Genomic DNA, 23,137 nt, shown 5'->3' with positions numbered 1-23,137 from the left:
CAGGTAATTGTGAATTTCCTGCATTCTGCAGGGAGTTGGACTAGATGACCTTGGAGATCCCTTCCAACTCTAGGATTCTGTGATTTTATGATCATTGCAAAATAGAGGTGAGGAAGAAGAAAAGGAGGAGCGCGTTTTTTTATATCCCGCTTTTTACTACCCAAAGGAGTCTCAAAGCAGCTTACAATTGCCTACCCCTTCTCTCCCTGCAACGGACACCCTGTGGGGTAGGTGAGGCTGAGAGAACTGTGACTGGCTCAAGGTCTCCCAGCTGGCTGCATGTGGAGGAGTGGGAAAATCAAACCTGGTTCTCCAGGTTAGACGCTGCCGCTCTTAACCACGACACCAACCTGGCTCTCAATGTGATTTGCAGAGTTCAGACTGAAGTTGTCTAAAGTGACTTATAATTCCCTTGCTGCAAGTGGGGTTGGTTACGACCAGTCAGGCCACCGATGAAATCCACAAGGAAGGACAGACTGGAAAGCAGCTGAACTCGAATGCATGGCTGATCCAGCAAGCAACCCGCATGTGAAACAGGGAGTCTTTACGTGCTAGTTTCCTAGTTCGGTTGCCACAGTTTGCGGAGGCAGAGGGGAGACCACCGCGGTGGTGCTTTTGCATGCCGGAGAGAAAAGACACAGACGCACCATGACTGCTTAAATTTTTCTCTTTTTTAATAAAGTCATTATAAATATGTACAAAGTCTCCAGCGTAGGAAGTTCTTTTACAAAAGGCCGAGAAAAAAGCCCCACCAAAATGGCAGATTGAAAGCAAAAAGGTTTCATCGGCAATATTTCAGGAAGGATTTTTCGTATGCTGGCGCCCACCGGCAGCGGGACTGAACAGTCAGCGGGAGAGTCAATGAGCACCATCCACATTTGCATTTCTAACCCAAGGGACTGCAAGAAATGCTCCTGTGTCTGTTAACAGTGTTCTCAAGTATGAAAGATCCAGCTCCACAGCTTGCTTTCGGATGACAGCTGAGAGCAACGTTATACGATACCGATTTACTACAAGGAAGTTGCTGCACCAAATAGCACAGAAACAGTGTTCTCACCATGAGAAGAAGAGTTGGTTCTTATATGCCGCTTTTCTCTACAAGAAGGAGTCTCAAAGCGGTTTACAATCACCTTCCCTTTCCTCTCCCCACAACAGACACCCTGTGAGGTAGGTGAGGCTGAGAGAGCCCTGATATCACTGCTCAGTCAGAACAGCTTTATCAGAGCCATGGCAAGCCCAAGGTTCCCCAGCTGGTTGCATGTGGGGGAGGAGCGGGGAATCAAACCCAGCTTGCCAGATTAGAAGTCCGGACTCCTAACCATTACACCAAGCTGGCTCTGTAGCAGCATGTCTAGTGGTTAGAGCAGCTTTTTGCAAAAGTTTGACCCTGGAGGTACCGCTGAAATATTTCTCAGGCTTTGAAGTAGGAGGAAGTGATGTCAGCTGGCCACACCTCCCTGCCACGCCCCCGGAAGTGAGAGGTGACCTTTAGAAGTTAATCGTAAATCCCCCGGGGAACAGTTTGTTCCATGCGCTTAGAAGCCGCAACGGTTGTTTACATTATGTACCATTTTTTTAAAACCCCAGAAATTGGTAAGCATGACAGGTATGACCAGCTACATGGCAATTTCTGTGCAGTTTCCAAGTCATAAAAATGCATTGCGTTGAGCTGGTCTTCGACTTGAGGTCAGCGATGGGCAGCCTTAGGCCGAAGCTAGCTCTGCATGTTATCACAGTTTTCCAACGAGAATTGTAATACATGTTGCCCATGGCAGCCAGAACTGGCAACAAGCCATGGGGGTTACTGCGCATGCGTTCTCGCATATGCCCGCAGCTGCCCACCCTGGGCGCTTGGCCACCAGGCATGCCCAAGCTCCTTCCATCATACTTAGATTCCCCACCCCTGCCACCAATCACAGCCACTTGTGGCTCTGCTGTCTCTGCCACGATCCGGCTTCCCTGCCGCCCTCCCTCCTCAAGCTGTAGCTACAGCCAAGGAAGCAGAGCATGATTTGCTTGTTCTCCAGGGACGTCCGATGACGACGTACCTGTAAAAATCTGCTGCCAGCCCCTGGGGACATGAATGCTGTCAGGTCTGAAAGAAGCAAGACTGAATCATGGTGGGGGCTCACACAGGAGGCTCTGGGAAGGGTCCCCGGGGAAGCAGCAGAACGCAATTCATGTGCGCACCTCTTCTCCCACTGGGCAATGGGAGACAGATCCAGTGTCTCTAGTTAGGAACTGGAGCTACCAACAGACGGCAAACTACGCCACCCCTCCAATGTTGGCCCAGCATGCTCCCTTGACTTGCTTGGCCAATGAAGCCCTCTGGTAGGTCAGTTTCTGACCAAGATATTGGGTATTTTCTTTGAAAACTAGCATTTCAGCCCTTGAATCAAAACCAGTTTCATTATCAACCCCGAAAACGCTAGGGGGCGTCACCTCAAGGGTCAGACATGACCCGGTGCTTGCACAGGGGATACCTTTACCTTAATGTGTGACTGTGGTCAAGCCCCCACCTTCGGGGCGGGGGGGGGGGAAACAACCATTCTCAGAACTATGGCTGCAGTGTCCACACATTTGATGCTCACAGATTACATCTCAGATGCTGGGTAAACCTGACTAGCAACTGGTTGGGAGCGCTATTAGACAAATCCGGCCGCCAAATCAGAAAACATAATGTCTGAGGGGCAATGCAGTCCCTTCTGCTACTCTAGGAAGCCCCCCTGAGTTTGCCGCATCATCTCCTACGAAGGATAAAGACAGCCACAGTAGATAGGTAACGCATTCAAGGGGAAGAAATGAACACACCTGCTTCTCTTAGTTGAATGTTCTAAACTTGAATGTCATGTGTTTTTTTAAAAGTTTTTCCAGTATGTTGGAATGCTCACGTTTTCTTGGCGTTCAGTAATGAATGATTTTCTGTCTATTTCTTTGTGTTGTGTTGTATCCCGAAGCTCTGAAGCCTGAGAAGACCCCCCCAAAGGGCTTGTAGCCCCCCAAAAGCTGAGAATGACTGATTTAGGGGACTCTATCCCTCTGATCCAGGCAGCCCCTATGTATTCCTTGTAATATATAGATCTTCCTCCCATTGTATGCCTCATGTATCATAATTTTGTAATAAGACTCCAAATGCAATGAATCTGACAGCCTTCTTTGTTTCAAATAGTTTTGCCTATTTTGCCTAAAGCAGGGGTAGTCAACCTGTGGTCCTCCAGATGTTCATGGACTACAATTCCCACGAGCCCCTGCCAGCAAACGCTGGCAGGGGCTCATGGGAATTGTAGTCCATGAAAATCTGGAGGACCACAGGTTGACTACCCCTGGCCTAAAGTGTTCAGGGGTTTGTCAGGAGTTCCATAAAACAATGTGATTGTTCCTCCCCTTATGGCAATCTCTCCCCTGCCCTGGAACGGAATACTAGCTAGAGTTTGGGAAGGTAAATATTCTCCAGCTGCCTACACAAAGAGGACCGCTTGCCTATCTTAGGTTCTGCTGGTATGTTTGCCAACGAAGCATTTATTATAAAGATGCGTAATCTCCACGGCTGTCTCGAAGGAGACGAAGCCTGGTATGGATTTCTTGCAGCTTGGGAAAGTTGGCCAAGCAAATCACAAAGACAGGAGGAGAAGAAAGAAGCCCTGCGTGCACAAGCACTGAGAAGAATCATGGCAGAGTTGTTGCCTCATATCTCCTAGAACCATTCTGCACCTCGGAACATGGGAACGGGGCATGCAGCGTGCGCTTCCCCTGGTTGCTTTTAAAAAATTAATTAGATCTTTCCTCAGAGTCACATTATGCATTGCTGCGGGCAGACTATGATCTCATAACCTCTCCCGTCAGTTTGGGCATATGGCGTCTTGCTCCAACGCCTCAAAATGATGTCTTGGGTTAAGGAACCTGGACTGTACAACTCGGCTACTCTGAAAACCTGGAGGGCAGGGCAGAGATCTTGCAGGGAAGGACCACAGGCAGCCCGTAGGCTCCCTCCAGAAAGTCCTGCATGGCAACAGGAAGGATGGGGTGGAAAGAGGAGACAATACCAACCCATGGAAGTACAATCTAGGAGTTGAACAGATGCTACAGAATAACTAGCAAGTGATCCTTCAATAAACACCCTCAATTCGAGCTTCATACAGTTTGGGGGCACCCACTGACACTTTTCCTGGGGCCTGACAAGGGTTTTGAGAACGTGGGTGGGGCTAAGAGGGGCTTTTACCCAGCCAGGATTCCGATAGGAGATTTGATTGGCGCTGTGGATTTTGTAAAACGCTGCATTGGCAGCAGCTGCCTCACAGCACAAGGATTTTCACTGAAGGTAAGCTGCGGCAGCCATTTTGAGCTTGGCTCCGCCTCTGGCAGCCACCATTTTGTGGCCGCAGTGACCACGCTATATCAGAATGACAAAGGCGACCGCAGGCGTAAAAAGCTTGGGCTAAGTTAAATTAAAGCTATTGAGCTGCCAGAAAAGGGTGGGCGTGATGGCAAAAAAACACCCCTTCCTCACCTATAAATATAAATTATCAAAATACAAGTCTCCCAGTCCCACATTTCAGACTAAGATCATTTTAAAGGAAAACAAAATAGCACCAAGGAGACACTTCCGCTCCAGGCAAATTTCATCAGTAGCACCAGAAAACAAAAGGTCTAGCTAACTTTTATTTAGCCCTCCCTCCTGCACCTTTAGACCGAGCTATGTACACTCCACCTCTTTCTATATATATAATATATATATAATATATACACACGCGCGCGCACACACAGACTGCTTCTCCTTAGGGCTGTGCATACCTCCACCTCCTGACCAGCTGATGCTCATAATAGCACAAAGGAGCTCCTGGTCGTGTCAAACACAGCACACTGCCTCTCTGCTATGGGGAAAGGGGAAGCGACACCCCACAATCTAAGGGGACCTGTGCGGGAGGGGATCACTAACCCAGCGACTCACACGCCACTCAGACCGCTGCTGTACAAGGCATGCACGATGGATGTTTGACCCTCGGAGGGTTTTCCATTCTTCTTCTGTACAAAAGCGCCTTCCACCGTCGGACTGTACTGCAGCTCCGTCCGTCCGTCCGTGCTCCTCGGGGATCCTTCCCAGCATCCTTCTTCCTCTTCTACCCCACTCTTCATGTCCGCTGTTCAGGCGCGGTCATCTGGCAGGAACAGGGGGAACTTCCCAAGCACCTAGATCTTCCTTCAGCCTACAAAAGGAGAGGGCAGAAAAGGGCTTGCTGAAAGTTACACGGCAAGAGGAATTTCAGCTTTGGAGCAGCACTGCGGTGGAAAGCAACTGTTTGACTCGTACAGGATACTATCAAGTACAAATCGCTCCTTGGATCCTTATAGGTAAGGTGTAAATCTATGCTGTGAACCACCATGAGCCACAAGGGAGGGTGATGGATGGATGGATGGATGGATGGATGGATGGGTGGATGGATGGGTGGCTGACTGTCTGACTGTCTGACTGACGGGAGGGAGGGAGGGAGAGAGGGAGGGAGGGAGGGAGGGAGGGAGGGAGGGAGGGAGGGAAGGGAGGGAGGGAGGGAGGGAGGGAGGAAGGAAGGAAGGAAGGAAGGAAGGAAGGAAGGAAGGAAGGAAGGAAGGAAGGAAGGAAGGAAGGAAGGAAGGAAGGAAGGGCTGAAAACCATGGTTTTAGATTTATTTATCGGATGGAATAACGGGAAACATTTCTCCTAAACTTAAGAGAGTTTAAAAACAAAATAGTTTGCCACGTTGCTGAAATGAAATCACCTAAGCGCCAAATAATGGCTCTTTAGCTTCATGTTATTTAGCTACATGTTGTTTTAATCCAAAAAAAGCAGCCGGTGAGAGTGGCCAACATTCAACTGCCAAGGGAGTCAGCGTGGAGCCAAAAAGTGGCCTAAAACTTAATTAAATAAATAGATGTGGATTGAAGCAAGAACACTGGCCCAACATCCTTTTGTTAATAAAAAATTAGTACTTCAAGCCCTGGCAGAAGAAAAAAAGAGTCTGTCTTTCCTCCCTCCTAGGTCTTAGGACAGCACAGGGTACAAATGCTGGCAGGGGCTTATGGGAATTGTAGTCCATGTACATCTGGAGGACCACAGGTTGACTACCCCTGCTGCAGAGGAACTGGTTGCTCTCTGTACAAGACAGAAGTTGGACTAGATCAGACCTTCTCAACGTTTTTACCACTGAGAAACATTCTTCACACTTGGAGAAAACCCAGAAGAAGGCCAATTGTGCAGAAGATGGTTGGCAAATTTCTGCAGTGAGCCCAAGGATATATTTTTTTGTTTAATTAGCCTGCCTTTCTCCTGATACCTTGAGACCCGAGCAACAATTAAAACAGGCGGCATTGAAACGGTGTAAAACACATTACAAACATTAAGTGGATTTGTTGCTTTTCAGCTTTAAGCGGTGTTAAAATAACCAGTATAAAACCAAAGCCAGAAAAATGTCTCTCTTTTTTGTTGCTTTGTTTTGCCCAGAGCTGGACTTCTCCCTAAATTCTACGGAATGCTACTATTTTATAACCCTGCCAGAAAGCCAAGAGAAATAGACTCTTCTGGGAGGCCGCTTCACAAATATGGCGTGGCCACCCAAAAAAGTCTCAAGCCCATTTTATTGCACAGCTTGCTCTACGCCAGGTGTGGCCAAACTGTGGTTCTCCAGACGTCCATGGACCATAATTACCATAAGCCCCTGCCAGCATGGCCATGCTGCCAGTGGATCGTGGTAACTGTCAATCATGGACATCTGGAGAGCCATGTTCTGGCCACCCTTGCCCTAGACCAGGTTTTCTCCACCAGGAGATGTAGCTCAGTAGCAGAGCGCTACATGCAGAAGAGGCCAGGTTTGGTCCTTGTCTCCAGTTAAAAAGACACCGGCATCAGGTGTGGGAAGATGCCTTTCTTTGCTCTAGATCAGAGGTGGGCAAACATGAGCCCATGGGAATTGTAGTTCATGAATCTGGAGGGCTACAGTTTGCCCACCCCTGCTCTAGATTCTGGACAGCAGTTGCCATTCTGAGCAGATGATGCTGAAATGCCATCGGCTGTCTCGGGATAAAGTAGATGCCTATGTTTGGGGATAATTACTCTAGTCTAAAGCACAATTGGATGAACAGGCCAACCTGGGGTCTGGGTGGAGAGTGGAGGAGACTACATTCCACTGACCCAACCGGCAGAAATTTACTAGTTGAACAATGACCTTCCAGGACACGCAGCTAAGATGCGGGGGAAACCATCCTCCAAGGTTGTGGGAGAAACCAGACTATAAAAGTAAACCTGCGGTCGAGTCTAAGCCTTTCCGTAGGGCAAGGAGGGACGGCGACCTCTCCCCACAAGGACTTAATCTGGGACTCTGAGTCAACACGGCCCTCTTGAAACCTCTCTGCCAATAAATTAATTTGGCCATCTTCAGCTGCTCAGTGCCATTATCAGGCTGCACGTTGCCAGCAGTTGACTCACTAATGGAGCACGCTGGCAGCCAAACTCTGATCTCATTTGCCGAGACAGAAGCTGCAACATCTCCAGCACCCCACTCCGGGTCCACAACAAGAAACCTACAGCCTGCCCTACTCTTTGGAGCACCTACGAACGGGGAATGTGCCAGAGCTAGTAATTAAATTCTAGCAAAAGGAGCACTGGACAGCATGAAGTTTTCTTGAAGGATATATCACCAATAATAATAATAATAATAATAATAATAATAATAATAATAATAATAAATATGTATACTGCCCCTCCCCATGGACCCCTCATGGCAGTTCACAACATAAAACCAACAATAAAATATCAACATCAATAATCAATAAAACCATCATAAAAACCCCTAACAACAGTAACTACCCTCCTTTCACACCCCCACCCATCTCTGTCCACCTTCAGGTTTGTCATTTGATGGTGGGTCTCCAAAGAGAAGGAAAGACTCCTGCATCGAAATAGGAAAGGGGGAGGGGAAGGAAAAGGGAAACGGGAGGCCAAACTGGATTTTAGGCTGCCTTGGCCTCAACCATAGGCTTGGTGGAAGAGTGCCGTTTTGTTGGGCCTGCAGAACTTGGATAGCTCCCTCAGGGTCCAGAAAGGACACAAGGATCTAAAAACCAATGTTTTCATTCATTTCTTAGCAATAAGAGGCATATAAGCAACTCAGTGCAAGCCCAATAAAACATGTGGCCCTGAAGATCCATTACATCAGGGGTAGTCAACCTGTGGTCCTCCAGATGTCCATGGACTACAATTCCCATGAGCCCCTGCCAGCAAACGCTATTTCTCTCATGGACTAGGCAAGGAAAATGTTCTCATCCCCCAGGATGGGACTCAAACCAGGTCTCTCACCTATGGCTTCCAACCTCCAGATGTGGGCTGGTGTCTTCCCAGAATTTCAACTGAGCTCTGGACAACAGAGATCTCCCGGAGAAACTGGCAACTTTCAAGGTCAGACTCTGATATACTATAGAGCCTAGGAGAAATGGAAGTTCCTTTCCAGGTACCGACATCAGGTATCTAGGAATTTTCCAAACCGGAGCTGGCAAACCCACTACATCCAGTCCAGGTCTCTTAGTGCCTTCTAAGGCCAGCTGCTGCAGCTTGCATTATGAAAGCATGGCCCCCAAAATTCAGTTTGCCTCCCGGCTTGAGATTGCCAGACTAGATCTCAGCACATAACCCTAAAAGCCACTCACAAAGTTTTAGGCCCTAGAAAGACTGGGTTTGCAAACTGCCTCCTTATTGGGGCAGATTTGGTGAGCCGTATCCCTTATCCCTCTGTTTTCTTGTTCCAACTACCGCTCAACAACTCCACCTCCGACTTGCATCTCCATTTTTAACTTGGAGAGTCATGAAGTCCTCCCTCCAAGGCAGCCTTTTTTCCCCAGAGGAACTGATCTCTGTTGTCTGGAAATGAGTTGTAATGCCTGGAGACCTCCGGACCCCACCTGGACACGGACAACCCTACACGTGATTCTGAATGCAGAGGCATTCCCAGAGGTTATGGGATATCCCCCTTATGGCTGTAAACTCTTCCCCCCCCCCATACACATGCCACAAGAGAGCTTTCTGTTGGCTTAAGAAAAGGTACAGTGAAACTGTAAGTTAAAACAAAAAGCACTCCAGTGGTTTGTGGAAGAGAAACTTAGCAAAATGAGGATGCTCTGAAAAACACCGTTCCAGTTGTGAGGCCCTGGCAAAGCAAAAGAGCCATATACCCAGAGACGACGGCCACAACAATTTTCGTGAGCCCATATTTCGGCGCAAGAGGGCCACTCCTCGGGAATCTTGAGCAACGAGAAAGTTTTCTTCTGCTCAGCTTCACCGGGGAGACAGAACAAAACTTTTTCCTCGGCGACAGCAGCTGAGTCAAAACGCAGCAGATGTGAGATTCGGGCCTTTTTAATCACACACAAAAAGCACTCCGCTGTTTGTCGTGTAAAAACATTGCCCACTGCTGAGTCAGCTGGCCCGGGCCCATAGCTGGGGCAATGCCTCCAAGCCCTTCGCTGTTTTTTTGGACTCCTGCACGGGCTCAGCGGGAGATGCCTCCGGAAATCTTATCAGTCTTATCGGTCCAATTTGAATGTAGATAATTAACTCTGCTGAAAAAAAATCTGACGGAGCGTCTCACTGTAAGGCTGGGTAAGCTGATGGCGTGGGAAGTGACTGGCAGCGTCGTTGGCGTGGGACCAGGCTGGTGGTGGCGCTGGCAGGGAAATGCAGGGTTTTAATTTAACATGCTGTGCCACATCTAGGCTGATGGAGCAAAATACAACCCCATGCTCCCCTGCCAGACTGGCACAAACCAGCCTGGCTGGGCCTTTCAAGGTGATGTCAGCTTGCATATTTAACAGCTGCAATCCGTGGAGTGCAACTCCCTCCCCCTAAAAACAACAACAACAACAACAACATGCGAACCAGAGACACGGCAGAAGCCCGGGAGTCAAGTTGCTTAGCTCTGGCAAGGACGGGTGAGCACCCAAATATTCCAGGCTCTGCTAATGAGAAAGCACAAGGAAACGGAATGAAAGAATGCACGGCGGTGTGTTTGCAAAACAGCCCTTTGAATGCCCGAGCTAGGAGGCTGCGGGGTGGTTTCCCGCATAATAGGCAGCTTCACAGCGACTCTCGATGCTGCCTTTGTTGTCCCAAGGCAGGACTGATTGTTGTTCAGGGCAAGGCAGAAAGCAAAAGAGAACCATGAATAGAGGATCATGCATTTGTGCCTTTGCACATTGGAGGTGAGGGGAGAAGGAATGAAAGCTTATCTGCATTAGATCCAAAATACAGCTAGCCTAGCATCCTGCTTCCAACAGCGGACAGCCAAATGCTTCTTGAGAGCCCACAAAGGAGACTAGGGCCCATTCCGCACACATAGGATAATGCACTTTCAACGTGCTTTGTAGCTGGATTTTCCTGTGCGGAACAGGAAAATCTACTTCTAAAGTGCACTGAAAGTGCATTATCTATTGTGTGCAGAATAGACCTAGGATATCAACTCACTCTGCTTCTGCTGACTGCCCCCCACACCTGCTTTTTTTCCAATGCAAAACAGATGAGAATCTCAAGAAAATGTGGCTAGATCTCTCCTTTTCAAAAAGTACCTTAAAGGTACAGGAGAAGAGGGAACAAGATTTTTGTCGTTCTATCTCCTACACGGTTTGGTCAATTAAAACTGAACTCTGCTTCACCGCCAGCTATGATTAACTCCATGGAGGTTAGGGGAAAAGTAGGCGCTCATCTTTTACACACCCTTTTGTCCCCTTTCAAGATGAATAGCAGCAAAGGAGGGTGGGCTTTGACGGAATGATAAAATTCCCTCTCACCTGTGGAACCTATTGGCCCAACCTGAATCACATTTCTTTTTTAAAATACTAAGATCAAAATATAGATCCCTCAGCAATGGGTATTGCTTGACTCTCAGAATCCCAATTGTCACGTGTAGGGCCGGTTTATCCATGTAGCACGTTCTACGGGCCCCATACTTCCAGGGGCCCCACAAAAGACCAGAGACCCTTTTAACTGAAGATGCCAAGACTTGAACCTGGGACCGTCTGCTCACAAAATTCATACGGTACTACTGATCTTACGGGTGCCTTCCTTCCTAACAGGCGGATCCATTTTGGGGCCACCAGGGGTAGTCAAACTGCGGCCCTCCAGATGTCCATGGACTACAATTCCCATGAGCCCCTGCCAGCATTCGCTGGCAGGGGCTCATGGGAATTGTAGTCCATGGACACCTGGAGGGCCGCAGTTTGACTACCCTTGCTTCTAGCCTTTCCAGGATCAAGCCTGTAATAATCCTCCGACTGTATTTTTCCTTCCTCCGATCAAATCCCACGGAGTATCATACCCAGTTTCGGCACATGACCTAATCTCCGAGCATTTTCCCCGGGAACGGAATCGTCACGGCAACATGCACACGGTTACGTGGCGCCCTGCTTTCGATCTGACCTACAATCCGGAGTGACCGCGCATCGTTCATCATCCCAGACGAAGCAAGAAAGAGATGGATGGCAGGGGATGCGATAAGTCGGAGATCGAAGGAATGGCAGCGATTGTCACAGATGGTGCGGTAGGGGTGGGAGCCGGGCTAGGCGCGCCTTGCCTAGTTAATTATCCTGGTGTGCCGTTTTTATTTTCATCTGCATCTCAGGCTTGGAAATTCACCAGAAGACTTGGATGGCTTTATCCTCTCAGTGTGCAGCAGCCAAGGCCTCCCATCTGAGCACCTCCAACACCTCTCAAAAGTTGCTTAAAAGCGCCCATGAACTCGTCAAAGGGACCCAGAAATTAAGGTCAGCAATCGGGCACGCCGTGTTCTCTCATCTCCCCAGGTAACAGGGCAGAGAGGTGACCGGCTGCTTATAGACTTGGGGTCAAATGCCACGCGACGTTGATTGGAATTTTGGAGTTGTAAAAAGCAGATGCAAAGAGAAGGAGTGAATCATAGAATCATAGAGTTGGAAGGGGACAGACAGGCCATCTCATCCCACCCTCTTCTCAATGCAGGATTAGCCTCAAGCATACAGGATAAGTATCTGTCCAGCCACTGCTTATAGAATCATAGAGTTGGAAGGGGCCACATGGGCCATCTAGTCCAACTCCCTGGTCAACGCTGGTTCATCCCAAAGCATGAGAGGAGATCGGGGTTGTCCTCATTTGTCAACATATTTACCTCCCACCTTTCCCGCTGTACAATCTAACTCCAGGGACTCTTCTACGGGCCCAAGGCAAAAAAAAAAATCAGTACCAAAAGACAATATAAACTCCTCCCCAGCACTACCATAGTCTAATGCTGGGTTCCTAACCCTGGGGTTTCTTGATGGCCCTGGTTTGATTCCCCGCTCCCCCACATGCAGCCAGTTGGGTGACCTTGGGCTCGCCACAGCACTGATAAAGCTGTTCTGACCGAGCAGGAATATCAGGGCTCTCTCAGCCTCACCCACCTCACAGGGTGTCTGTTGCGGGGAGAGGAAAGGGAAGGTGAATGTAAGCCACTTTGAGACTCCTTCAGGTAGAGAAAAAGGTTCATATAAGAACCAACTCTTCTTCTTCTTCTTGGAGCTTGCTTTTAAAACACAATAGATCTTTTAAATACACAATAGATCTTGAGTTCCAATCATGAAAGTCAAACATGATGTCCACTTTGCTCCTCTAAACTAGGGGTCCCCAACCTTTTTATCACCGGGGACCACTCAATGCTTGACAATTTTACTGAGGCCCGGTGTGTGTGTGTGGGGGGGGGGTAGTTTACTCCTCTACTCTCAACCACTGCCCTAACGCTCTCAAAATAAGATGCAGACACGCCACAACAATGAACATAAGGAACATTTTATTTTCATGGAAATTTTAACTCATGACAATGACAAATCAATGGGAACCCTGAGCTTGTTTCTCTGCAACGAGAGAGTCCCATCTGGGAGTGATGGGAGACAATGACACCCGAAGTGTGCTGTAAAGGGCTGGGGGGGGGGGATGAAGTAAAGGGCCGGGGGGGGGGGGGAGAAGGCGTCCTTCGGGGCTCACCTCCAATTAGTCGAAGGACCACATGTGGTCCGCAGCCCACAGGTTGGGGATCGCTACTCTAAACAATGATGCACACACACCAGACTTCATAGGCTTGGGCCTCTTCAGGTATCTTATTTCTTTTGAAAATGTACATAGCACCCCCCAGAAAGCAGCCCGAGGGAATTGACAGTTGTGTATGATGAGGACAAGGGAACAAAAATTGGACTCTCAGTTTGGAGAGGGAAGCTGAGATGGAGCCAGCTGTCTGGCACAGCATCATAGCCTTAAGCTGTGGATAAATATCTTCAGCAAGAAGAAGCCAAAACTTTGTGACTGTAGCAACAGAACAGTAGCTGTTCTCTGCCTGAGATAATGAAGTCGAGGATCGATCGTACGGACGCCTGACTGGCTAAATATTGTCAAAGCAGTCACTTTATTAAAAGAAAAAAAAATATTATTAACAAGTCCAGCCCTTGCGCTAATTACAAAAACAAATGAGTCACTGAGCAGCAATGAAATTGACTTTCAAATAAAATGTAACGAGCCACAATAACGTTTAAGTATTTTCACTAACCGGTTCCTTTCGCTGGCTTTTATCTTGGAACATCAGGGTCAGCCTCATTTCAAAATAGGTCTTTAAATGAAATGGAAAACAGATACAAAGCAAAATAACAGCCAACCGTTTCGAAAGCTCAGCTGCGGGCCTTCTTGTCTCTGGGAGATCCCTGTAATTGTTTATATTTATTTGCCTAGATATTTATTTATTTTCTTCTTTTTCCCCCAACAGGAGCCCAATTTTGCTTAAAACTTCATTCTTCGGTTTTATTCTCTCAACGACAACCCTGTGAGGTTGTTCAGACTGAGGAACAGTAAGTTGCCCGGTGACCTTCCCTGGCAGAGTGGGGAAACACATTCCGCTCTCCCTTTTCTAATCCCAGTGCTCTAACCAGGAAACCAGGCTTGAAAGTGGTAAATAGGCAAGACTTTCCTACGCTGCCCGACTTGTCTTTGATTAGGTTTGCTGCAGGTGCAAGCAGCCCTTTGCTTCCCAAATGACAGTCCCATTAATTCCAGCTAATCAATAAACGTAATGAAGTCGAAGCTGTAAAAGGACAACAGATCCCCTACCCTATTGGCCCTCCGTGGTGGTGGGAATGCTTCCTATTAGAGGCCCATGTCATGGAGGGCCAATCGGGTAGGGGATGTGTCGCCCTTATGCAACTATGTTCTTACCCCAACTCAGTTTATCATGCCAAGCCATAATCAGCACAAAGCCACTTGAAATCTGGGCTTCTGATTCTAGTTTGCTGGCTGCCTACAAACCACGGTTTGTCTGTTCAGACATCACACCTCACCAGAGTTAAGCTTCCTCAACCATGGCTATGTTTTAAGAGATTACCCAGGTATCTTTATAACGAACAGCCCTCAAACAGCTTTAATATGATGTCCAATGTCAACTTTAACTTCAATGGACTTCAAAGGGTATAACTCTTGTTTATTGTACTACAAGGTATATTTTTCTGTCAATATTTGTGCAGATCTACTTATTCACCCCTGGCCCTGTTTACATGGCCAATGTAATCTAGACGAAATCCTAATTTATTCCAAATACAAACTAGAAACGGACATCTGGCATTTTTTTGAATCAAGAATTGGTTTTATACCCCACTTTTCACAGCCTAGAGTCTCAAAAAAGCTTACAATCGCCTTCCCTTCTTCTCCCCACAACAGACACCCTGTGAGGTAGATGAGGGTGGGAGAGCTGTAACAGGACTGCTTGGTGAGAACAGCTCTATCAGGGCTGTGACAAGCACAAGGTCACCCAGCTGGCTGCATGTGGAGGAGCAGGGAATCAAACCCGGCTCTCCGAATTAGAAGCCGCCCCTCTTAACCATGACACCACTCTGGCTATCAAGTCAGCCCAATAACTTCCCACAGCTCGCTTTTTATTATGAAATAACAGTCAAACCACGGAGAAAACCAAGGAGTTCTCCTTAGGGCGAGTGTATTCCCAAACGGCCCGTTCAGAATATAATGCCCATTCTGTAATACGTTTTCTCTTTCCAGATGAGCGAGGGCATTTTTCTTTTTTAGCCAGAAAAAAGTGCAGAGGACAGACGTAAGAATGAGGAAAAATAACTCGGGAAGCAGCGGGAGAGAAGATAACAGAGGCGGTGGGAAAGTTGCTAATAATGCGCCAGCACGACGGGAAATCTTTGCCGGGGTTTTGCGTCTTCAGCAAATGCAGCCAATATATTGCAAACACCCACTCTGTGCTTGGCATCGCAAGAGCTGGGAAGAATATCAACAGAGTTTCTCAAGGTACCAAATGCCTCATTCCCTTCCAGACTTGGGACCTCCCCCAATCGGCTGGGAGCACGTCAACTGCAGTGGGAGAGGTCGGACAATGGTCCCCATTTCAACTCTCCTTACATTTTCCCCTCAGAGTGTTCCCGTCTCTGCTTTTCAGTTTTTCTCATCGTTGTATGAGAAAGGTGTCGCTGGCAAAGGAAACAGAAGCCCTCAATGGGAGCAGGCAAAGTAAACATTAGAGCAGCTTGTGGGGATCACTGAAAACAGCCCCCCTTCCCCGGTCCCAACTCATGTCCCTCTCTGACATAGGTGAATGAGGGCCTTCTAAGCCCATTGATGCAAATGGGGTTAGAAGGGTGTAACGCTGCTTAGGATGGCGTCATAAAACACACACAGGAGCAGGATAACATGAGGTTGGTCTTGAACAGAGAATGGTCATTCCTGCATCCTGAGATGCTTGAAATGGTAGTGAATCTTGAATTGGGACTTCACCCCCCAAATGACCCTTACATAGTGTCCCCACCTCCAAAGGTTCAATTGGGGATTACTAAAGAAGGGGCTTTATTCGCATTAATCTATATAACCCACAACAGTGTTGTGGCCTCCACTGACGGATAATTAAATCTGCAGATTGGGGCCACACTGATACCAGACGTTCTTGGAGGACCACCCAGGCTTGCAGAAATATCTGAAACTTTCCAAAAAGTATTGGGTGTGTGTTAAATTCCCTTCCAAATACAAGAATATAAGAAGAGCTTTTTTTGTTGTTCTCTGCTTGTTACTACCCAAACGAGTCTCAAAATGGCTTACAATCGCCTACCCTTCCTCTCCCTGCAACAGACACCCTGTGCGGTAGGTAAGGCTGAGTGATCTCTGAAAGAACTGCAACTAGCCCAGGATCACCTAGCGGGCCGCGTGTGGAGGAGTGGGGATTCACACCCGGTTCTTCAGATTAGAGGTGGCCGCTCTTAACCACTACACCAAGCTGGCAATGCACTTGCCTCGATTCTGCAGAGCTGGCAGCTGTGGACTCTGGGAGCAGCTCCAAGCCCACCATCATGGAGGTGGACAACAGGAGCTGCTTTGGGGCAGGCTGCAGCAATGGGTGAAACCAGGAGCCACTTTGGACCCCGCTGCAGTGGATGCCAGGAGCAGCTTTAGATTGGCTCTCAAGACACTGCTACGGTTGCACACGACAATCTCCCATTCATGATCATATAACAGCTAAGTCTTGCAATAGAAAACAAGAGGAAATTTGGTCAGATGAAAGGTCCCATCTACCCCTGTATCCATTTTCCAGCAGTGGCTACCGAGATTTTGCTGGGGACCCATAAACAGGTGGTGAAAGCAGATCTGTTTTGAAAGCTGTCCCAGCCTCATCTTACGGCACTGAATTCAATTTACTAATTATATCTGTGTACAATCATGTGCGTGAAGCATTTTCTTTAGTCTGTCGTGAATCTATGCCAGTCAGTTTCAAGGGAATGACCCTAGATTCTAGTATTGTGAGAGAAAGAGAAAGAAAGGGGAAAAAAATCTTTATCTACTTCCTCTAAAACAGTCCACAAAAAGCATTAGCCCACAACAGACTGTACCCACTCACTTGACCAGACATCTGTTGTGGTTATTGGTCGTATACCAGAGCTATGAAAAAGAAAAAATAATTACCTCACTTCTGAGAGTCTATAGCTTGCCACCTGGGAGCAATTCTGACTCGCTTCAGGTAAGCATGCAAGTGGTCATTTACGCAGCTGAAACCGTAAAATCTACATCGTTGCAACTGAGAAGAGCTGCAGCTCAGTGACTGAACGATTGGTTTGCAAACAGAAGGTTCAAGGTTTAATCTCAGGTACCAGGAAAGAGGAAGGCCCTTCTCTGACCAAGACCTGAGACCTTAGATCAGCCTGTCTCAACTTTCTAACCGTTGAGAAACCCCTAAAACACCCTTCAGGCTTCAATAAACCACAGAAGTAGCAGGATCGTGCAGAGTGCAGATGGGAAACACAGCTGTGTGCACATCCACCCCCCCCTCCTGTCCACCTCAGTCAGGAGCTAACGAGACAAGATGTCCTGCATGGGCACATCTGGCCCAATATGCACTTGGCAGGCTGGTATTGGAACATGGCGTCAGCCACCCTCACTGGGGAAGGCATGCCCTTGAAGATGGGAGGACCAGAGTGAGACCAGGAGTGCTTGTGAATGAGGCTCATGTGGCAGGATCCGATACTGGGGCATGCATTAAAGGCCGTGGTGCAGCACTTCTGTGGGGGTGTCCTTCAGAGAAAACGGCCATTCTGTAGTGGAGGTTGGGGGACCTGAACCACAGTGCTGGTAAACCTGAAGCAGTGAAACACGTGACCAAATCTGAGTGGTGTTTTACTCACCATGGAATTCCACCCTCTCCCGAGCCTGCTGTGTCCACCTATCCTCCAGGTGAGCAGGGAAACACCGAGCCCCATAACACCTGCTCTAAGTCCTAACAAGTGACTAGAACGCATTTGGGATTGATCAAAACGTCTCTTACACTTCCTAACTTACTTCTAAAAGAAGCCACCCTGGCAGCCACAAATAGTTTGATGGCACCTTAAAGCCGCACGAGATTCACGGATGCCCAAGGCTGCACGAGCCCAGCTTTGTAAGAGACATATTTTTCTGAGCAGGGGATATTTAAAGTTCCTGACATACGCATGCACATGTTACACACGGCAATAGGGAAAGAAGGATAAACAGTAGAGCCAAAAGGTTCTATGCGGGGGATATATTCTGAGACTTTTCTATACAAAGTTTGAATGGATGCAAGATAAGCAGAGAAATACTTGCAACAGCGGAACCATCCCTAGATCTCTGGGATTGATCGAAACATCTCTTTCACGTCCTAATTTACATCTGAAAGAAGCTACCACGGCAGCCAAAAATGGTTTTGTGGCACCTTAGAGCCACATAAGATTCACAGGTGCTTATTTAGAATAAATAAGCATAGAATAAATAAGCCCTCCACAACGACATAGCAAATAGAAACTAACTTCCTAAAAAATCCAGTTCTGCTATTTGATGTCAAGAGTCTCCCTTGAATTTGTTTGTGTAGAGCAGTGGTTCTCAACCTTCCTAACGCCGCAACCCTTTAATGCAGTTCCTCATGTTGTGGTGACCCCCAACCATAAAATTATGCAAGTGTTCTTTCACAGAAATTAAACTAAAACTGACCAATCGTGTGAAGATCACACACCCCCACCAAGCTGCTTGCCCTGCTGCAACCCCTGTGAAAGGGTCGTTTGACCCCCAAAAGGGTCCCGACCCCCAGGCTGAGAACCACTGGTGTAGAGAATAATGCCAACTTCCAAGTCAGCCCTGTATGTCCCCTGGAGAGCTCTAAGATCTAATGAGCAACATTTGCTCAGGATCAAAATTGGCTCTAGTGGCTATTTCCTGCCTTATGCAGGGGGCTGGACTAGATGACCCTGGAGGTCCCTTCCAATTCTATGATTCTATCCCTGGCCCAAAGGAGATTAAACTGGCCTCAACCAGTTTTCAGCCCCAGCCCTGGCTTGGTGGAACGCTCTACCGATTGAGATCAGCCGTTCCACCAAGCTGATGGCTGAGGCCTGAAATGACATCTGGAACCCCTGGTCTCCCTGCCAGGAGGTTCAGCTGCAAAAATAATTTTCAAAATTTTCAGACAGTTATTACATAAAGTGCACTAATTCAACATATTAAAAACACAGTCATCATAATTTTAAAAACATCACGTTTCTAACTGCACAGGGAATAGACCAGCATAGAATGTTTGCAGCTCAACCTTTGGGTTCCTAACATTTCTGGTTAGGTTGGGTTTCGCTTTTGCTTTTGCATCGCTCCCTGCCAGAAACTCACCAAACTATGATATATCAACAAAAGGGGTCTTTAAGTGACCTTCTCCCCTGCCAAGGGAGGGACTTGGCCAGTTTTAGTATTTATTCCCTGGTTTTAATGTTCTAAAATTGTTTAATGAATTTCAGTGTCTGTTTTGAATTTTACTTTTATCCACGTCAATCCATTTTGGGGTCATCCTCCCCGAGTCTCAGGCGAGAGGGCAGAAAACTAATACGAACGATAAATAAAGGGGCCTGGGACTTGGAAGCGATCCCTCCTCCCCAATTTCGGGGAGGTTCAAGCAAACCAACCCATAAAACCCATGCCGGGTTGGGGGCTCTACTGCATAATAAAAGCTTTTGCCGTGATCATCCTGCACATCTTCAGTGGCCACAAAGACCCTTTTGTCGTTCCGTCTTAACAACGTTCTCACTTATCTGTGCACAGATTGTGAGCAATGCTCCAAGACACATAATGCATCATGTGCTTTGGTTTTTAAAAACCCCCACAAAGGACGAGCCTGAAAGACCTCAGACGGAGAGAACACGGGTGCTTTTCGGGGATCTCAATCTCTGCTGTTGGGACATGCAGCGTGCTTCCTGCCTGCAACAGGTACGGTCGCAAAAAGTACGGTCTTCTGGCACCTTCGAGACAAACAGATTCATCCAAGCATGAGGTTTCGTAGGCAACAGGCGCTGCAGATTCCTTGACGGTCTACAACACAGCTGCCTTCCCACACAGAGCAAACGCATACTCCATGGGGGAAAGCAATCTGTCTTTTCCCAGGACACTTTTCCTGGTCCTGATCGTGCGCCACATCGTACGCCCGCAGAGAAGGGAGAAGCCGCTGCCTGGATTGTGATAGCAGAGAAGCGCAAAGAGCAGGGAAACTTTCAGAAACGTCCCCAAAGCTAACCATTCCGGGGAAAGCAATGCCTCGTTTGCACCGATACCCACGGGGGCTGCAATCTCCTCTGCGGGCTTTGCCTTCCATGGATTAGTCCCCAAATTACATGAGAGCACCTTGATGCTTTATGCTTGGTCGGATCACAGGTTCATGGAGCCCAGGAACTGTCAGCACTGACTGGCACGGACTCTCTGGGCAGGATGCAAAGACTGGTCTTTCCCAACACCTGTTACCTGAGGTCTTTTGAACCAGAGGTGCCAGGGATTGAACCCAGGAGCATATGCATACAAAATGCATTGTTCTGCCACTGAGCCATGGATTTGATGTCCAGCGACAGGAATAAAGGAGACTGCCTCATGAGAATAAGGCACAAAATCTATGCTATACCTCTGATTAAGGCCAGCCAAAACAGCACACAACTTGTGCAGGTTCATAGAATGTCTTGTCATAGTTTTGTTTGGCCTGACCTGGATTTGGGGTCTTATTCTGGATTCTGAGAGGGCCAATATGGCTGGTTTTGATTCCCCCCCCCCTGCGTTATCAGAAGTCAGATGGTTGATCCCATCCATTCTCTGACTGGCTCTGAAGCAGAGAAAGAACTTCCCCAGTACTGGCAGGCCATGATTGTCCTGAATGACCACAAGGACACCGGGAACTGAATGCGGGACCTGTTCCTTGCATTGCATCTGCCTACCATTGAGTCAAATCTTTTCAAAATAGAAGCCAGAGATGTCTGAACATGGACATGCCAATCTGAGGGCAACCCAAGTGCGTGGAAAAACAGCACACTTTAGGTTTGCAGGGCCAGAGATCTTCGCTCCAGCAAATCTTTGAAATCCAAACCACTATTGAATAACTGCCCGCAGTTGGAGAAATATAGCTTCCAGACAATATTCTAGCTCTGGTGGACTCAAGCAGACTCGCTTCTGGTTTGGGTAGGGTTTCTGCCCTCCCGTCCCCTGAGCATGCACATCTCTCTGCTCTGCTCCTCCGAGCCACATTTGAGCCCTGGGTGCCAGAGGACACACCTGCCTGGGAGAGCTTAGGTACCACATGTACCTCCCCGCCTCCTCTGCCAACTGAGCCAACGGGGGATTTGCACGTTAAAAGGGGCAGCCACAGGCAGCCAAAATGTTTGGATCCCATTCCTGGCTCTGAGCTGGGAAGCCTCCGGCGATGACAGCTGACCAACGGCAAGCGCTCATGTCTCTTCTCCAAAAGCGGCATGCACAGAAGCCCTGTGCTGCAAACTGGTACCCCCCCAACCCAAAATGCCTCTTGTTTTCTTAAAACCAGGGGCAAGAAGGAACCACACAGGTGCCATCTCTGGGAACCCAAAGTTAGCATCCCTGCCTGGCTCGGGATACAGTCCCGGAAAAGGAAAAGGCAACTGCTCCAAACTACGCAAGGTGTGTCAGCGTCACTTCTGACAGCTGAGAGAGTCAGCAAGCAAACCCCTGCACATTACAGAGATGCACGATGCCCACAAGACCTGCATATACTGTGTGTACATTTTGGAGCTGCCCACAAGTACTGCGGTGTGCATGGTACAAGGATCTCTGCCTCAGGGCACAATCGGAAGCCTAAATCAAGAAGTTCATCTGATGATGTTGGATTCAGGGTTTTTTTTCTCAGCATCCCCTCTACGCACAGGGACGGTATCTCCGGTCCCTTTGTCTGTGCTCCACTGAAGTTCTGTCCTTGCAGCCCAGGGGCTCCTCCACCTGAGAGAACCTACCTGAGTCCTTCTCTGTGACTCCCAAGCCAGGAAATAATTTCTGTGGGGTGACAGGTCTGCCTGCCCCTTGCTGTGGGCCAGCCAGACCCCGGTTCATTTCACAGCCCACGAAGTGGCCCTGGAGACTCCTTTTGAGGACCCACCAAAACAGGTGCCAAAACATCCCCCCTCACACCATCTACCCAGTGCTCCAGGTGGAATCTCAGGAACGCTGATCTCCATGGGTCTCCGGGCCCACAATTCTCCCCCCCCCACGATGTGTGGCAATGCCCTTTCTCCCCCCACCTGTGTTCAGCAGTCACTTTGCCCCTCCAGTCTCCCCAAATGTACCCCCTACGGCTGCAGAATAAGAAGGAGGGAAGAAGAGTTGGTTCTTATATGCCGCTTTTCCCTACCCGAAGGAGGCTCGAAGCGGCTTACAGTCGCCTTCCCATAAACCTCCCTCCCCTCCCTTCCCCGCATCCTTTTGGTGGAGAGACTGTATGCTCCTCGGGGCAGGGAATGCCCAATGCAAAGAACTGGTGGCGGTGGGTGGGTGGTTGGGGTGTAGTGGAGGGCTTCCCTTCCCACTCTCCCCCCCGCCGCCCCGTCCGCTCTCACCTGCCACCGGTGCCACTGACTCGCCCGGCCGCCCGTCGAGGCGCCGTCGCTCCGTCGGCCCTACGCGCGGCCCCTGCGGCTCAGCCAGGCCAAGGCGGCCAGCAGGGCCAGGGAGGTGGCCAGGCCGGTGCCGGCGGACGCCCGGCGGCCCCGCCGAGCCCCGGGCGCCGTCCGCGCTTGCAACTCATCGCCGATCGCCTTGAGGCGCGCCGCCGTGAGCTGCGCCGCGGAGACGCGCGCCCCGGCCGGGCTGTTGCTGCTGCCGCTGGTAGAGGAGGGCGACGAGGACGAGGACGAAGTGGCGGTGGTCGTGGGGATGGTGGGGCAGACGCACGCGGCCGGGGGGCGGCCGGGCAGGGAGCAGGGGCACATGGCGAGGCCCGCCACCGTCCCGTCGCCGCCTCCGGCCAGCCCAGCGCCGATCGCCAGCCCGGAGTGGCGCCGCCGCCGCCGCTGCTTCGCCGAGCTGCTCGGTACGTCTGGCGCGAAGCGTGCCACGCTCGGGCGTCACATGCTGGCTGAGATCATCCTCCCCGACGGGGCGGCCGCAAGACGGCGGCGAGGGAGGGAGAAAGGAGGGAGGGAGGGAGAGAGCGGCCCCCCTCCCCGGCCGCCCCTTAACTCTTTCGCCGTCTCCCCCGCGCGCCTTCCCACGACCAAGGGGCCGATCCGGGCCGCAGGAGGAGCCTCGGAGCCCGGGCAGGACTCGGGTCTTCCCCCCACCCGCGGAGGGAAGAG

The 23,137-nt window shown here is 49.3% G+C and overlaps 1 protein-coding gene across 1 annotated transcript; it reads right to left on the bottom strand.

Annotated features, from left to right (window-relative positions):
- Window positions 1-651: 651 nt before the first annotated feature.
- HRK (harakiri, BCL2 interacting protein) lies at window positions 652-23,119 on the bottom strand. Its single transcript, XM_077307499.1, has 2 exons — window positions 22,400-23,119; window positions 652-5,204 (listed from the first exon to the last, which is right to left on the bottom strand). Exon 1 carries the CDS (start codon window positions 22,769-22,771, stop codon window positions 22,460-22,462), a length of 312 nt encoding a protein of 103 aa, XP_077163614.1. The 5' UTR covers window positions 22,772-23,119; the 3' UTR covers window positions 652-5,204; window positions 22,400-22,459.
- Between the last annotated feature and the right edge of the window lie 18 nt (window positions 23,120-23,137).

This window comes from Paroedura picta, chromosome 13 (assembly GCF_049243985.1).
Source record: "Paroedura picta isolate Pp20150507F chromosome 13, Ppicta_v3.0, whole genome shotgun sequence".
Classification (NCBI taxonomy): Eukaryota; Metazoa; Chordata; class Lepidosauria; order Squamata; family Gekkonidae; genus Paroedura; species Paroedura picta.
Note: the sequence above shows the minus strand (reverse complement) of the source record. Positions and strands in the feature narration are given on the sequence as shown.